Raw genomic sequence first — 18,279 nt, 5'->3', positions numbered from 1 at the left:
TGGACCTCCCCTCTAGACCAATGACAGCTGGGATAGACTCCTTAACAGGAATAAGTGGTTACAGAAGATGAATGAATGAATGAAAGAGTCTAAAGTTATGAAATAATGTTTAAATTAAATAGTGTCAAAGGTGAATGATGTATAAACAGTGACCTCTCAGACTGAGCTGTATTTATTCCGTGGGGCGGTGACTCAATGCGTCATTTCCTGTTCTGACGTGATGACGACACGATGACGATGCCTGAACGGCCGTGAAGAAAACCTCCTCTTGTGATTCGCGGGAAAAGTGAAAAAATGGCGACGGTGTCAGTTTGAAGTTAAGCAGCAAGAAGAGCAGAGACAGAAAGACAGAGAGAGAGACAGACAGACAGAGACAGAGAGACTGAGACAGAAAATCAGAGAGAGAGACAGACAGACAGAGACAGAGAGACTGAGACAGAAAATCAGAGAGAGAGACAGACAGAGACAAAGAAAGACTGAGAGAGAGACATACAGAGACAGACAGAGAAAGACAGAGAGAGGCACACATAGACAGAGAGAGACACACAGAGACACGGACAGAGAGACAGACTGAAGACCCGAAGAGACAGACCCCCTGTCCGTCAGCTGCGTGTCGGTGGTTCGGAGGACCTAGAGAGGGGGACCCGTCCGGACCAGAGGAGGAGGTAGGGCGGTTCAGTTTGGACCTGCGGTTGGTCCGTTAGTTCAACTTAACTTAACTCATACCGGTAGTTAACCCGGTCTGAGGTGTCGGTGTGTCCCGGTCTGTGAGCTGCGTGTCTGTTGTCAGATGGATGTTCAACGGACCGGTTCCGGTACCGGACTCGGTGACATCTGACAGTAGCAGAGAGTCATTGAACTAGTCACGTGACTCGTCAGCCATCAGCTGATTGATGTAGTTGTCCGTTAATCGATCGTTGTGATCGGGTCAGGGTGGGGCTAGTTGATACAATGGGTGGACGCACTGCGCATGCTCCAAGCTGTCAAAACCCCCGCAGAGTTCAGTAATGAGTCACAGCTACATGCCTGCATAACGGTTACTAACGGTTACTAACAGTTACTAACTGGGACCTGTCTGATGGTTACTACCTGTTACTACCTGTCTAACGGTTACTAACTGGGACCTGTCTAATGGTTACTACCTGTTACTACCTGTCTAACGGTTACTAACTGGGACCTGTCTGATGGTTACTACCTGTTACTACCTGCATAACGGTTACTAACAGTTACTAACTGGGACCTGTCTGATGGTTACTACCTGTTACTACCTGTCTAACGGTTACTAACTGGGACCTGTCTAATGGTTACTACCTGTTACTACCTGTCTAACGGTTACTAACTGGGACCTGTCTAATGGTTACTAACGGTTACTAACAGTTACTAACAGTTAACTAACTGGGACCTGTCTAATGGTTACTACCTGTTACTACCTGTCTAACAGTTACTAACTGGGACCTGTCTAATGGTTACTACCTGTTACTACCTGTCTAACGGTTACTAACTGGGACCTGTCTAATGGTTACTAACAGTTACTAACAGTTACTAACTGGGACCTGTCTGATGGTTACTACCTGTTACTACCTGTCTAACGGTTACTAACTGGGACCTGTCTGATGGTTACTACCTGTTACTACCTGTCTAACGGTTACTAACTGGGACCTGTCTGATGGTTACTACCTGTTACTACCTGTCTAACGGTTACTAACTGGGACCTGTCTAATGGTTACTACCTGTTACTACCTGTCTAACGGTTACTAACTGGGACCTGTCTAATGGTTACTACCTGTTACTACCTGTCTAACGGTTACTAACTGGGACCTGTCTAATGGTTACTAACGGTTACTAACAGTTACTAACAGTTAACTAACTGGGACCTGTCTAATGGTTACTACCTGTTACTACCTGTCTAACAGTTACTAACTGGGACCTGTCTAATGGTTACTACCTGTTACTACCTGTCTAACGGTTACTAACTGGGACCTGTCTAACGGTTACTAACGGTTACTAACAGTTACTAACTGGGACCTGTCTAACGGTTACTAACTGGGACCTGTCTAACGGTTACTACCTGTTACTACCTGTCTAACGGTTACTAACGGTTACTAACAGTTACTAACTGGGACCTGTCTAACGGTTACTAACTGGGACCTGTCTAATGGTTACTACCTGTTACTACCTGTCTAACGGTTACTAACTGGGACCTGTCTGATGGTTACTACCTGTTACTACCTGTCTAACGGTTACTAACTGGGACCTGTCTAATGGTTACTACCTGTTACTACCTGTCTAACGGTTACTAACTGGGACCTGTCTAATGGTTACTACCTGTTACTACCTGTCTAACGGTTACTAACTGGGACCTGTCTAATGGTTACTACCTGTTACTACCTGTCTAACGGTTACTAACTGGGACCTGTCTAATGGTTACTAACGGTTACTAACAGTTACTAACAGTTAACTAACTGGGACCTGTCTAATGGTTACTACCTGTTACTACCTGTCTAACAGTTACTAACTGGGACCTGTCTAATGGTTACTACCTGTTACTACCTGTCTAACGGTTACTAACTGGGACCTGTCTAACGGTTACTAACGGTTACTAACAGTTACTAACTGGGACCTGTCTAACGGTTACTAACTGGGACCTGTCTAATGGTTACTACCTGTTACTACCTGTCTAACGGTTACTAACGGTTACTAACAGTTACTAACTGGGACCTGTCTAACGGTTACTAACTGGGACCTGTCTAATGGTTACTACCTGTTACTACCTGTCTAACGGTTACTAACTGGGACCTGTCTGATGGTTACTACCTGTTACTACCTGTCTAACGGTTACTAACTGGGACCTGTCTAATGGTTACTACCTGTTACTACCTGTCTAACGGTTACTAACTGGGACCTGTCTAATGGTTACTACCTGTTACTACCTGTCTAACGGTTACTAACTGGGACCTGTCTAATGGTTACTAACGGTTACTAACAGTTACTAACAGTTAACTAACTGGGACCTGTCTAATGGTTACTACCTGTTACTACCTGTCTAACAGTTACTAACTGGGACCTGTCTAATGGTTACTACCTGTTACTACCTGTCTAACGGTTACTAACTGGGACCTGTCTAATGGTTACTAACAGTTACTAACAGTTACTAACTGGGACCTGTCTGATGGTAACTACCTGTTACTACCTGTCTAACGGTTACTAACGGTTACTAACAGTTACTAACTGGGACCTGTCTAACGGTTACTAACTGGGACCTGTCTAACGGTTACTACCTGTTACTACCTGTCTAACGGTTACTAACGGTTACTAACAGTTACTAACTGGGACCTGTCTAACGGTTACTAACTGGGACCTGTCTAACGGTTACTACCTGTTACTACCTGTCTAACGGTTACTAACGGTTACTAACAGTTACTAACTGGGACCTGTCTAACGGTTACTAACTGGGACCTGTCTAATGGTTACTACCTGTTACTACCTGTCTAACGGTTACTAACTGGGACCTGTCTAATGGTTACTAACAGTTACTAACAGTTACTAACTGGGACCTGTCTGATGGTAACTACCTGTTACTACCTGTCTAACGGTTACTAACGGTTACTAACTGGGACCTGTCTGATGGTTACTACCTGTTACTACCTGTCTAACGGTTACTAACTGGGACCTGTCTGATGGTTACTACCTGTTACTACCTGTCTAACAGTTACTAACTGGGACCTGTCTAATGGTTACTACCTGTTACTACCTGCATAACGGTTACTAACTGGGACCTGTCTGATGGTTACTACCTGTTACTACCTGTCTAACGGTTACTAACTGGGACCTGTCTAATGGTTACTAACAGTTACTAACTGGGACCTGTCTAATGGTTACTAACAGTTACTAACAGTTACTAACTGGGACCTGTCTAACGGTTACTACCTGTTACTACCTGTCTAACGGTTACTAACGGTTACTAACAGTTACTAACTGGGACCTGTCTAATGGTTACTACCTGTTACTACCTGTCTAACGGTTACTAACTGGGACCTGTCTAATGGTTACTACCTGTTACTACCTGTCTAACGGTTACTAACTGGGACCTGTCTGATGGTAACTACCTGTTACTACCTGTCTAACGGTTACTAACGGTTACTAACAGTTACTAACTGGGACCTGTCTAACGGTTACTAACTGGGACCTGTCTAACGGTTACTACCTGTTACTACCTGTCTAACGGTTACTAACAGTTACTAACTGGGACCTGTCTAACGGTTACTAACTGGGACCTGTCTAATGGTTACTACCTGTTACTACCTGTCTAATGGTTACTAACGGTTACTAACAGTTACTAACTGGGACCTGTCTGATGGTTACTAACGGTTACTAACAGTTACTAACTGGGACCTGTCTAATGGTTACTAACAGTTACTACCTGTTACTACCTGCATAACGGTTACTAACGGTTACTAACGGTTACTAAAAGTTACTAACTGGGACCTGTCTAATGGTAACTACCTGTTACTACCTGTCTAACGGTTACTAACTGGGACCTGTCTAATGGTTACTACCTGTTACTACCTGTTACTACCTGCATAACGGTTACTACCTGTCTAACGGTTACTAAAAGTTACTAACTGGGACCTGTCTAATGGTTACTACCTGTTACTACCTGTTACTACCTGTTACTACCTGCATAACGGATACTAACGGCTACTAAAAGTTACTAACTGGGACCTGTCTAATGGTAACTACCTGTTACTACCTGTCTAACGGTTACTAACTGGGACCTGTCTAATGGTTACTACCTGTTACTACCTGTCTAACGGTTACTAACTGGGACCTGTCTAATGGTTACTAACAGTTACTACCTGTTACTAACTGTCTAACGGTTACTAACTGGGACCTGTCTAATGGTTACTAACAGTTACTACCTGTTACTAACTGTCTAACGGTTACTAACTGGGACCTGTCTAATGGTTACTACCTGTTACTACCTGTCTAATGGTTACCAACAGTTACTAAAAGTTACTAACTGGGACCTGTCTAATGGTTACTACCTGTTACTACCTGTCTAACAGTTACTAACTGGGACCTGTCTAACGGTTACTACCTGTCTAACGGTTACTACCTGTTACTACCTGTCTAACAGTTACTACCTGGGACCTGTCTAACGGTTACTACCTGTTACTACCTGTCTAATGTTTACTACCTGTTACTACCTGTCTAACGATTACTACCTGTTACTACCTGTCTAACAGTTACTACCTGGGACCTGTCTAACGGTTACTACCTGTTACTACCTGTCTAATGTTTACTACCTGTTACTACCTGTCTAACAGTTACTAACTGGGACCTGTCTAACGGTTACTACCTGTTACTACCTGTCTAATGTTTACTACCTGTTACTACCTGTCTAACAGTTACTAACTGGGACCTGTCTAATGTTTACTACCTGTTACTACCTGTCTAACAGTTACTAACTGGGACCTGTCTGATGGTTACTACCTGTTACTACCTGTCTAACGGTTACTACCTGTTACTACCTGTCTAACGGTTACTACCTGTTACTACCTGTCTAACGGTTACTACCTGTTACTACCTGTCTAATGTTTACTACCTGTTACTACCTGTCTAACAGTTACTAACTGGGACCTGTCTAACGGTTACTACCTGTTACTACCTGTCTAATGTTTACTACCTGTTACTACCTGTCTAACAGTTACTAACTGGGACCTGTCTAATGGTTACTACCTGTTACTACCTGTCTAACAGTTACTAACTGGGACCTGTCTGATGGTTACTACCTGTTACTACCTGTCTAATGTTTACTACCTGTTACTACCTGTCTAACAGTTACTAACTGGGACCTGTCTAACGGTTACTACCTGTTACTACCTGTCTAACGGTTACTACCTGTTACTACCTGTCTAACGGTTACTAACAGTTACTACCTGTCTAACTGTTACTACCTGTTACTACCTGTCTAACGGTTACTACCTGTTACTACCTGTCTAACAGTTACTACCTGGGACCTGTCTAACGGTTACTACCTGGGACCTGTCTAACGGTTACTACCTGTTACTACCTGTCTAATGTTTACTACCTGTTACTACCTGTCTAACAGTTACTAACTGGGACCTGTCTAACGGTTACTACCTGTTACTACCTGTCTAACGGTTACTACCTGTTACTACCTGTCTAACTGTTACTACCTGTTACTACCTGTCTAACTGTTACTACCTGTTACTACCTGTCTAACTGTTACTACCTGTCTAACGGTTACTACCTGTTACTACCTGTTACTACCTGTTACTACCTGTCTAACGGTTACTACCTGTTACTACCTGTCTAACGGTTACTACCTGTTACTACCTGTCTAACTGTTACTACCTGTTACTACCTGTCTAACTGTTACTACCTGTCTAACGGTTACTACCTGTTACTACCTGTTACTACCTGTTACTACCTGTCTAACGGTTACTACCTGTTACTACCTCTCTAACTGTTACTACCTGTTACTGCCTGTCTAACTGTTACTACCTGTTACTACCTGTTACTACCTCTCTAACTGTTACTACCTGTTACTGCCTGTCTAACGGTTACTACCTGTTACTACCTGTTACTACCTGTCTAACGGTTACTACCTGTTACTACCTGTTACTACCTGTTACTACCTGTCTAACGGTTACTACCTGTTACTACCTCTCTAACTGTTACTACCTGTTACTGCCTGTCTAACTGTTACTACCTGTTACTACCTGTTACTACCTGTTACTACCTCTCTAACTGTTACTACCTGTTACTGCCTGTCTAACGGGGACCTGTCTAACCGTTACAAACAGTTACTTATTGTCACCTGTCTCTCTACCTGTTGATGTCTCTGCAGGATGTTTGAGGACCTGATTGAAGCCTTCTGTGGTTTGGAGCCTCAGGTGTCTCATGTGGGTGGGGCCTGTCGGGATGGGCGTGGCTTGGATGAGCATGAGGGGGCAGGCTCAGGTCTGAGCGTGGGACAGTTTGTGCTCTGTCATTGGTCAGATGGACTGTACTACCTGGGGAAGATCCAGAGGGTGAGTGTGTCCACAGGTGAAGGCACACACCTGCTGTTGCCATAGCAACCACATGTCATCAACATCATAATCAACGTGTTCATACCATAGACTATATAAATATGGACCATGACAGCACCTCAAAAGTGAAGCCAAATGGCTGCAGTAGAGGTCATAAGCTCCACCCCCTCCATGTTAGTGGGCGGGACTTGGGCCAAACTAAAACACTAAAGTACACATCAAATAATATTTTTTCAAGGATGGTTTCAGGCATTTTAGGTAGTTAATATAATAGTAATGCACGATCAAGCGTCACTGTTTCTGAGTAGTAGAGTAGAGTAGAGTGGAGTATAATCCAACGTCTCCTTGTACCAGGTGGAGGTAGAGCAGAGCGTAGTATTAATTAAACTAAAACATGAGTGAGTCTGGATGAGGAGTGGGCGGGGCATCAATATCACGGCTCCACGTGGCTCCGCCCTCAGACCGTACTGATCAGACTCTGGATCCAAACTCACAAGATGGCGCCGCCCGTATCCCCGGGAACATAGAGTCAGTTTGACCAATGAGAGGAAGAGGAGACGTGGTGTCCACCTTGTTTATGGTTCATACCTAATTGGCTCTGTGTTCTAATTGGTGCACAGGTGAGTCCTCCCAGACAAAGCTGCTTCGTCACCTTCGAGGACAACTCCAAGTTCTGGGTCCTCTGGAAGGACATACAACACGGTGAGAGACAGACGGGTAGAGACATACTGCACGGTGAAAGATAGACAGGTGGAGACGTACAGCACGGTGAGAGACAGACAGGTGGAGACATACAGCATGGTGAGAGACAGACAGGTGGAGACATACAGCATGGTGAGAGACAGACAGGTGGAGACATACAGCACGGTGAGAGACAGACAGGTGGAGAGATACAGCATGGTGAGAGACAGACAGGTGGAGACATAAAGCATGGTGAGAGACAGACAGGTGGAGACATACAGCACGGTGAGAGACAGACAGGTGGAGACATACAACACGGTGAGAGACAGACTGGTAGAGACATACTGCACGGTGAGAGACAGACAGGTGGAGACATACAGCACGGTGAGAGACAGACAGGTGGAGACATACAGCATGGTGAGAGACAGACAGGTGGAGACATACAGTACGGTGAAAGATAGACAGGTGGAGACATACAGCACGGTGAGAGATAGACAGGTGGAGACATACAGCATGGTGAGAGACAGACAGGTGGAGACATACAGCACGGTGAAAGATAGACAGGTGGAGACATACAGCATGGTGAGAGACAGACAGGTGGAGACATACAGCACGGTGAAAGATAGACAGGTGGAGACATACAGCACGGTGAGAGACAGACAGGTGGAGACATACAACACGGTGAGAGACAGACGGGTAGAGACATACTGCACGGTGAGAGACAGACAGGTGGAGACATACAGCACGGTGAAAGATAGACAGGTGGAGACATACAGCACGGTGAGAGACAGACAGGTGGAGACATACAGCACGGTGAGAGACAGACAGGTGGAGACATACAACACGGTGAGAGACAGACGGGTAGAGACATACTGCACGGTGAGAGACAGACAGGTGGAGACATACAGCACGGTGAAAGATAGACAGGTGGAGACATACAGCACGGTGAGAGACAGACAGGTGGAGACATACAGTACGGTGAAAGATAGACAGGTGGAGACGTACAATATGGTGAGAGACAGACAGGTGGAGACATACAGCATGGTGAGAGACAGATAGGTGGAGACATACTGCACGGTGAGAGACAGACAGGTGGAGACATACAGTACGGTGAGAGACAGACAGGTGGAGACATACAGCACGGTGAAAGATAGACAGGTGGAGACATACAGCATGGTGAGAGACAGATAGGTGGAGACATACTGCACGGTGAGAGACAGATAGGTGGAGACATACTGCACGGTGAGAGACAGACAGGTGGAGACATACAGCATGGTGAAAGATAGACAGGTGGAGACATACAGTACGGTGAGAGATAGACAGGTGGAGACATACAGCATGGTGAGAGACAGACAGGTGGAGACATACAGCACGGTGAAAGATAGACAGGTGGAGACGTACAATATGGTGAGAGACAGACAGGTGGAGACATACAGCATGGTGAAAGATAGACAGGTGGAGACATACAGCACGGTGAGAGATAGACAGGTGGAGACATACAGCATGGTGAGAGACAGACAGGTGGAGACATACAGCACGGTGAAAGATAGACAGGTGGAGACGTACAATATGGTGAGAGATAGACAGGTGGAGACATACAGCACGGTGAGAGACAGACAGGTGGAGACATACAGTACGGTGAGAGACAGACAGGTGGAGACATACAGCACGGTGAGAGACAGACAGGTGGAGACATACAGCACGGTGAGAGACAGACAGGTGGAGACATACTGCACGGTGAGAGACAGACAGGTGGAGACATACAGCACGGTGAGAGACAGACAGGTGGAGACATACAGCACGGTGAGAGATAGACAGGTGGAGACATACAGCATGGTGAGAGACAGACAGGTGGAGACATACAGCACGGTGAAAGATAGACAGGTGGAGACGTACAATATGGTGAGAGACAGACAGGTGGAGACATACAGCATGGTGAAAGATAGACAGGTGGAGACATACAGCACGGTGAGAGATAGACAGGTGGAGACATACAGCATGGTGAGAGACAGACAGGTGGAGACATACAGCACGGTGAAAGATAGACAGGTGGAGACGTACAATATGGTGAGAGATAGACAGGTGGAGACATACAGCACGGTGAGAGACAGACAGGTGGAGACATACAGCACGGTGAGAGACAGACAGGTGGAGACATACTGCACGGTGAGAGACAGACAGGTGGAGACATACAGTACGGTGAGAGACAGACAGGTGGAGACATACAGCACGGTGAAAGATAGACAGGTGGAGACATACAGCATGGTGAGAGACAGACAGGTGGAGACATACAGCACGGTGAGAGACAGACAGGTGGAGACATACAGCACGGTGAGAGACAGACAGGTGGAGACATACAGCACGGTGAGAGACAGACAGGTGGAGACATACTGCACGGTGAAAGATAGACAGGTGGAGACATACAGCACGGTGAAAGATAGACAGGTGGAGACATACAGCACGGTGAGAGACAGACAGGTGGAGACATACAGACAGGTGGAGACATACAGTACAGTGAGAGACAGACAGGTGGAGACGTACAATATGGTGAGAGACAGACAGGTGGAGACACAACATGGTGAGAGACAGACAGGTGGAGACATACAGACAGGTGGAGACATACAGTACAGTGAGAGACAGACAGGTGGAGACACAACATGGTGAGAGACAGACAGGTGGAGACACAACATGGTGAGAGACAGACAGGTGGACTGTGTCTGACATTGGTGCTTCCTGTCCTCTGTCCAATCACATTGCAGCTGGAGTTCCAGGGGAGGAGCCACGCTGCTCCGTGTGCCAAGAGACGGAGCCAAACTCTGAGTGTCAATCAAACCAGATTCTGATCTGTGGGAAGTGTGGAATCGGTAAGTCAGCTGATATAAACAGGAAGTACCCTAAAGGTCAGAGGTCACTGTGGGCTGATCGGGTCCTGTATCCATGGTTTCAGGTTTCCACCAGCAGTGTCATGTCCCTCCAGTAGAGGGTAGCCTCAATCTCAGTCCGTGGTTCTGCAGACGTTGTGTCTTCGCTCTGGCTGTTCGGGTAAAACCTTTATTTGAACCTGAAACATTATGATCTGAACAGATTCCTTTAAATAACTCCTGATCAGCTGATGATTGGTCTTCCTCACAGAAAGGGGGCGCTCTGAGGAAAGGTCTGATAGCCAAAGCTCTGTCTGCCATGAAGCAGGTGTTACCGTATCACCTGGACTCTCTGGACTGGGACTCTCAGCACAGAACCAACCAGCAGCAGTGTTACTGCTACTGTGGAGGCCCTGGAGAGTAAGAGCCAATCAGAGACAACCAGGAAGTCAGCTTCCTGGATGGTGATGATGATGATGGTGATGATGATGATGGTGATGATGGTGACAATGATGAAGGTGGTGACGATGATGATGATGGTGATGATGATGAAGATGGTGATGGTGATGGTGATGATGATGATGGTGATGATGATGGTGATGATGATGAAGGTGATGATGATGATGGTGATGATGATGATGGTGATGATGATGGTGATGATGGTGATGATGATGATGATGAAGATGGTGATGATGGTGATGATGATGATGGTGAAGGTGATGATGGGGATGATGATGGTGATGATGATGGTGATGATGGTGATGATGATGAAGGTGGTGATGATGATGATGATGAAGATGGTGATGATGATGATGATGGTGATGATGGTGAAGGTGATGATGGGGATGATGGTGGTGATGGTGATGAAGGTGATGATGATGATGGTGATGAAGGTGATGATGGTGATGATGAAGGTGATGAAGGTGATGATGATGAAGGTGATGGTGGTGATGGTGATGATGGTGATGAAGGTGATGGTGATGATGGTGATGATGATGGTGATGATGGTGATGAAGGTGTCTGGTTCCAGGTGGTACCTGAAGATGCTGCAGTGTTTCAGATGTCAGCAGTGGTTCCATGAAGCCTGTACTCAGTGTCTGCAGGAGTCCATGATGTTTGGAGACAGGTGACTGGTCTCAGACAGACAGGTCCTCCTGTCTGTCTGTCTAATCTAAATGTCTCAGTAACTGTCCTCCTGTCTATCTGTCTCCTCCCAATGTCTCAGTAACTGTCCTCCTGTCTGTCTGTCTAATCTAAATGTCTCAGTAACTGTCCTCCTGTCTATCTGTCTCCTCCCAATGTCTCAGTAACTGTCCTCCTGTCTATCTGTCTCGTCCCAATGTCTCAGTAACTGTCCTCCTGTCTATCTGTCTCCTCCCAATGTCTCAGTAACTGTCCTCCTGTCTATCTGTCTCCTCCCAATGTCTCAGTAACTGTCCTCCTGTCTATCTGTCTCCTCTAAATGTCTCAGTAACTGTCTACTTGTCTGTCCTCCTGTCCAGGTTCTACCTGTTCCTGTGTGCAGTGTGTAATAAAGGCTGTGAGTATGTCCGCCGTCTGTCTCTGAGGTGGGTCGACCTGGTCCACCTAGTTCTCTACAACCTGTCTGTCAGCAGCAAGAAGAAATACTTTGAGCTGGACGAGATCCTGTCCTTCGTCTCAGCCCACTGGGAGCATCTGCAGCTGGGAAAGGTGAGATGTGTCAGTGTGGACATATGTCTGAACTGTCCCGGGTCTGTACAGGCAGCGTCCAGGTTACCGTGACTTCTGTCCTAGATGAAAGTAAAAGAGGAATGGTGATTTAATCATAAACATGTATTTTATTAACAGCCACTGAACTGAATGTAATGTTAATTTTACAGCTGTCTAACACTCCTCCAGCAGAGAGGGGGCAGCACCTGCTGGACGCTCTCAATAAATACAAGAGCAAGTAAGAAGCCCTGCAGTCTCACTATTTCCTGGTGTGTGTGTGTGTGTTGAACATCTGAACATCTGGATGTGTGTGTTCAGGTTTCTCTGTGGGAAGGAGATCAAGAAGAGGAAGTGCATCTTTCGTTTGAGGACCCGAGTCCCCCCCAATCCCCCCTCCAAGCTTTTTCCTGAGCGCGCTCAGAACGACGGAGCACGTGGCCGAAAGAAGGCAGTGACCAGGTAGTTCTCAACATTTACCTGGTTTGACTGGTTTGTCAGATCATTTCCTAATCCAGTTTGTAGTCCTAAACTCTGGAGGTAATCCAGTTTGTAGTCCCAAACTGGAGGTAATCCGGTTTGTAGTCCTAAACTCTGGAGGTAATCTGGTTTGTAGTCCTAAACTCTGGAGGTGATCCAGTTTGTAGTCCCAAACTCTGGAGGTAATCTAGTTTGTAGTCCTAAACTCTATAGGTAATCAAGTTTGTAGTCCTAAACTCTGGAGGTAATCTAGTTTGTAGTCCTAAACTCTGGAGGTAATCCGGTTTGTAGTCCTAAACTCTGGAGGTAATCTGGTTTGTAGTCCTAAACTCTGGAGGTGATCCAGTTTGTAGTCCCAAACTCTGGAGGTAATCTAGTTTGTAGTCCTAAACTCTATAAGTAATCAAGTTTGTAGTCCTAAACTCTGGAGGTAATCTAGTTTGTAGTCCTAAACTCTGGAGGTAATCCAGTTTGTAGTCCTAAACTACAGGTAATCCAGTTTGTAGTCCTGAACTCTGGAGGTAATCTAGTTTGTAGTCCTAAACTCTGGAGGTAATCCAGGTTGTAGTCCTAAACTCTGGAAGTAATCCAGTTTGTACTCCCAAACTCTGGAGGTAATCCAGTTTGTAGTCCTAAACTCTGGAAGTAATCCAGTTTGTACTCCCAAACTCTAGAGGTAATCTAGTTTGTAGTCCTAAACTCTGGAGGTCTTCCAGTTTGTAGTCCTAAACTCTATAGGTATTCCAGTTTGTAGTCCTAAACTCTATAGGTAATCCAGTTTGTAGTCCTAAACTCTGGAGGTAATCCAGTTTGTAGTCCTAAACTCTATCTGTAATCCAGTTTGTAGTCCTAAACTCCGGAGGTAATCTAGTTTGTAGTCCTAAACTCTGGAGGTAAGCCAGTTTGTAGTCCTAAACTCTGGAGGTAATCTGGTTTGTAGTCCTAAACTCTGGAGGTGATCCAGTTTGTAGTCCCAAACTCTGGAGGTAATCTAGTTTGTAGTCCTAAACTCTGGAGGTAATCTAGTTTGTAGTCCTAAACTCTGGAGGTAATCCGGTTTGTAGTCCTAAACTCTGGAGGTAATCTGGTTTGTAGTCCTAAACTCTGGAGGTAATCTGGTTTGTAGTCCTAAACTCTGGAGGTGATCCAGTTTGTAGTCCCAAACTCTGGAGGTAATCTAGTTTGTAGTCCTAAACTCTGGAGGTAATCCGGTTTGTAGTCCTAAACTCTGGAGGTAATCTGGTTTGTAGTCCTAAACTCTGGAGGTGATCCAGTTTGTAGTCCCAAACTCTGGAGGTAATCCAGTTTGTAGTCCTAAACTCTGGAGGTAATCTAGTTTGTAGTCCTAAACTCTGAAGGTAATCCGGTTTGTAGTCCTAAACTCTGAAGGTAATCCGGTTTGTAGTCCTAAACTCTGGAGGTAATCCGGTTTGTAGTCCTAAACTCTGAAGGTAATCCGGTTTGTAGTCCTAAACTCTGGAGGTCTTCCAGTTTGTAGTCCTAAACTCTGGAGGTAATCTAGTTTGTAGTCCTAAACTCTATAGGTAATCCAGTTTGTAGTCCCAAACTCTGGAGGTCTTCTAGTTTGTAGTCTATGTACAGAACCATATTTCTGGTCATTGCTTCCTGTTTGATGATTAAAGTGTCTGTGTCCAGCGGTCCGGTTGAGAGGAAGAAGAAGAAGTCCAAGTGGCTCCTGGAGGACGCCATTCCTAACGTGAGACTCTTCTTCTCTTGTTCATTGATGGTTGAGTTAGAGCCGTATTGATCTGTGTTGGTGACCATTTGTAGAACGAGCTGTCCTTCAGCTGGACATCCAACCACCACATGGCCAACATCTTTGACTTTACCCTGGACGAACTGCACAGCCTCAAAAGGTAAGACCAGTCACCATGGTAACAGTATTGACCAATGACATGTAACGGATGTGTGACTGTGCTGCTCTTCCTCAGTAGTTCCAGTAGAACAGTCAGCATCGATCAGGATTCAACCGACGCCTCCACCTCAGGCTCTGCCACGACCAGCACCTCCTACCACCTCAGGTAACGTCCTCCATCTTTATCATGTGACCTCTTCAGTCTCTGACACCAGTGACCTGGGGCCTCATGTACGAAGGGTGCGTGCGTACAAAAGCGTTCCGTACGTATCAGAGGTAAATGTCCGTGAACTTGTCCGTTCCTTCACCAACATCATGTCTGGCTACGCTGGCTTCTACAGCTGTTGGTCCTCTGGAGACACTTAGAGGTGATGCTGGGAAACTGTCATCAATGTGAAAACTATTAGTCCGACCGGTCGACCCTGAGCAGAGCCATGCCAGCCGTGTGGGGCGGAGTTATCCTCATGTCAGCCAGGTATATCAAATACCCACAATGCATCTGAACAGGTCAGTTCTCTGAATGTATCAGAGCTATGGACTGGACACACACTGATATAAAAGAACCATCACATGATGAAACATGTTCATTCATCAATGATCAGATCAGATGTGATGCTTCATTAACCAACATGGTGGGACGTGGAGGACAGCTGTCAAAGAGGACATGTCTGTCTCCACTCCAGTGGAGGACAGCTGTCAAAGAGGACATGTTTGTCTCCACTCCAGTGAGTAGCGTCTCCAGTTTTCCGTCTTACTCATTCTTATGTTTTCATTTTCTGATGAAGAGGGGATAGAGGGGAATCTCAGGTGGAGGGTCAATTTAAATATAATCTGCATATTTAAAAGGGGGCGTGGCCAGGGAGGGGTCAGGTACAACATGTGGGTTAGGGTACCAAGGAAATGTGCTTCTGGATCTGAGCGTGGGACACGTTTTAGTAGGAAATCCACTCAAGTCTTTGTACATGAGGCCTCAGGTTCCTCTGAGGATGAAGCTTCCAGGGTTCAGGTCTAATCTGAGTCTTTGTCTCTAAAATAAATCAGATCTTAACATGTGAGAGTCTTTCCATCTGGTTCCAACATCTGGATCATGTCTCCAAGGCAACCAGCAGCTGTTGATGGTTCTGATCCAGCGGTAGGTAGAGATCCATTAGAGACAGCAGCTGCTACAATATTCTACTGACCACATGATGGCGCTGCTGATTTACAGACACACAAACTGAGATCAGATCTCAAGTGCTGGCTGGGGACGCATGTGGAGACACATTTATATTAAGACCAGGTGGAGACACAGGGACTTAGAGATGGACAGGTGAGACCAGGTGAGACCAGGTCACATGTTCACTGAGTTGACTACTAGCTTTCTTAGCACTAGCACACCCTCATGCTAAGCTAAGCATAGAGTTGAAGCTAAGGTGAAGAGTGAGGCAGAGGGACATTGTGAGACAGTGTCTCAGGAAGAAGGGTGAGACACGGAGACAGGCTACATGACTCATCCTTTGACCTTTGATCTCTGTGTTGTCAGGAGGAGGGTGGGCAGCAGGAAGAGGAAGTTGCCAAGCAACAACTACAGCCAGTGGACCAATCGCAGTGAAGCGGGGGAGGAGCTTGGCGAGGATCCGACTGGTATCATGGAGGACCAGGATGCTGCAAGCCACACCCACATGACAACAGACCCCTCCCACCTGCTCTCAGACCCCTCCCAGATCCCCTCTGACTCCTCCCACCTCCACTCGTCCATCTCCTCGTACTTTGGAGCGGCGGGCAGACTGACCAATGGGGAGCGGTGCCAGGTGTTGGCTCGCCGTGTCACAGCTCAGGGGACGGTGCAGTACCTGCTGGAGTGGGAGGGGACCACACCTTATTAGGAAGTTACCACGGTGACTGAGACGCTTTGACTCCTCCTCCTCCAACTCACCCCTGTCAGCTTTTGATTTGTCAGCACCTCTCAATCTCTCCATGGCAACGGTCCAGCTTCTGTTTCCCAGGCAACCCGTTTAAATCTGATATCATGTTTTTAAGATGGACAGACGGTGTTAACACCTGTGAACACCTGTCCCAGCAGTTCTCAGCTGAGTCTGGAAGTGGGAGGAGTCAAAGTTGATCATGAGCCTGTAAAATCAGTATTAAGTGAAAACAAACGTTTAAATTCACCCAAAGACACGTAAACAGTCATCAACGTGTTGACGTGTTGACGTGTTGACGGTGGTTCTACCTGGTCGTCATGTTGTCCCTGACAGTAGGAGGAGCTTCTTCTTCTGTCACACGTTTCTTCTTCTCTTCCTCTGATCTGTTAAACAGTTAGAGACCCCCAAGCTGTCAAACAGCACTCCCTGTCCTCCCCTGTCTTCTCCCCTGTCCCCTCTTAGGTCACATGTTCACCTGTGAAATGTTTGTCCCTTGAAGGACACCTGACATTGAAAGTGTCCTACTCGTGTCCTCTGTTACATGATGTCACCTTCAGAGCTGATCACAGATCAATAAAACTGTTCACATTCAAGCTCAGTTTCCCAGAATGCCCTGCGTCGCTGCCTTGATCTACTTCCTGTTTTATTGCACTAGTGTCTCATTCAGGATCTATGCAACCACCAGTCACAGGTATTGATCAGTTGGTTTGAATGAGAAATGCTAACAGCGCTAACAATGCTAACAGTCTCTGAGACGTAAAACTGACCGTGTCACTTTAAATCTGCAGCTCCACCTGGTTGCCATGGTAACCACACTCTTCCCTCCCCATTGGACTGTTGTATGTTTGTTGTGATCATGTGACTGTATTCCTTTAGCTGACCAATCAGCTGTTGGCTTTCTGGATTAAAACACATTTGACCTTTGACCCTCCTGTGTGTGTTTGTGTGAGTTTACTGGATAAGAGAGGACATTTGTCTCCAGGGACAGACTGAGGGCCTCACTAAGACAGCAGGACAAAGACGAATGTGTCAGTGAGAGTGACGGGTGATAATCCCTTAAGACAATTAAGGAGTTAACGAGGAAGTTAACGAGGTTAGACAAGTTAACGAGGAAGCAAACGACACATTCAGGTGAGTCAGTGGTCAGAGACCTTGTACACAGAGAGACAGAAAGACAGGGTCCCTGTAGACAAAGACGGACGGGTAGAGACGGACAGAGACGGGTAACGTCTGACAATGTGACAACTGAGGAGACGAGCCTCTACCAGTTTACATGTCCCCCTGTCTGTGTCTCAGGTATGTTTTCCTGTCCCCCTGTCTGTGTCTCAGGTATGTCTTCCTGTTCCCCTGTCTGTGTCTCAGGTATGTTTTCCTGTCCCCCTGTCTGTGTCTCAGGTATGTTTTCTTGTCCCCCTGTCTGTGTCTCAGGTATGTTTTCCTGTCCCCCTGTCTGTGTCTCAGGTATGTTTTCCTGTCCCCCTGTCTGTGTCTCAGGTATGTTTTCCTGTCCCCCTGTCTGTGTCTCAGGTATGTTTTCCTGTCCCCCTGTCTGTGTCTCAGGTATGTTTTCCTGTCCCCCTGTCTGTGTCTCAGGTATGTCTTCCTGTCCCCCTGTCTGTGTCTCAGGTATGTTTTCCTGTCCCCCCGTCTGTGTCTCAGGCTTGTCTCCTGTCCACCTGTCCATGTCTCAGATGTATATCCTGTCCACCAGAGACAGATTCTAGAGAGAA

General features: G+C 46.3%; 1 protein-coding gene across 3 annotated transcripts; it reads left to right on the top strand.

Annotated features, from left to right (window-relative positions):
• The first annotated feature begins 341 nt into the window (after positions 1–341).
• phf19 (PHD finger protein 19) lies at positions 342–17,469 on the top strand. 3 transcript variants are annotated; one of them, XM_084551546.1, is made up of 14 exons: positions 342–665; positions 6,875–7,058; positions 7,679–7,760; positions 10,499–10,603; positions 10,687–10,781; positions 10,872–11,020; positions 11,631–11,726; positions 12,103–12,292; positions 12,463–12,530; positions 12,611–12,751; positions 14,426–14,486; positions 14,561–14,646; positions 14,725–14,811; positions 16,168–17,469. In XM_084551546.1, the coding sequence occupies exons 2-14, from the start codon at positions 6,876–6,878 to the stop codon at positions 16,508–16,510; spliced, it is 1,686 nt and encodes a 561-aa protein (XP_084407672.1). In that variant the 5' UTR covers positions 342–665; position 6,875; the 3' UTR covers positions 16,511–17,469. The 3 variants fall into 3 exon arrangements, with proteins under 3 accessions (XP_084407672.1, XP_084407671.1, XP_084407673.1); XM_084551545.1 differs by having other exon boundaries at positions 14,722–14,811; XM_084551547.1 differs by lacking the exons at positions 342–665; positions 6,875–7,058; positions 7,679–7,760 and adding an exon at positions 8,579–8,585 and having other exon boundaries at positions 14,722–14,811.
• The last annotated feature ends 810 nt before the right edge of the window (positions 17,470–18,279 follow it).

Source organism: Chelon labrosus (assembly GCF_963514085.1).
Source record: "Chelon labrosus genome assembly, chromosome: 9".
NCBI classification, from domain to species: Eukaryota; Metazoa; Chordata; class Actinopteri; order Mugiliformes; family Mugilidae; genus Chelon; species Chelon labrosus.
This window is presented reverse-complemented; position numbering and strand designations above follow the sequence as displayed.

What these genes read in the sequence shown, in the direction of transcription:
- phf19 (XM_084551545.1), top strand. Translation starts at nt 6,876, where the DNA reads ATGTTTGAGGACCTGATTGAAGCCTTCTGTGGTTTGGAGCCTCAGGTG. An exon ending in ACCTGGGGAAGATCCAGAGG is followed by an intron (nt 7,059 to 7,678) that starts GTGAGTGTGTCC and finishes ATTGGTGCACAG; the next exon opens with GTGAGTCCTCCCAGACAAAG. An exon ending in TCTTCGCTCTGGCTGTTCGG is followed by an intron (nt 10,782 to 10,871) that starts GTAAAACCTTTA and finishes TCTTCCTCACAG; the next exon opens with AAAGGGGGCGCTCTGAGGAA.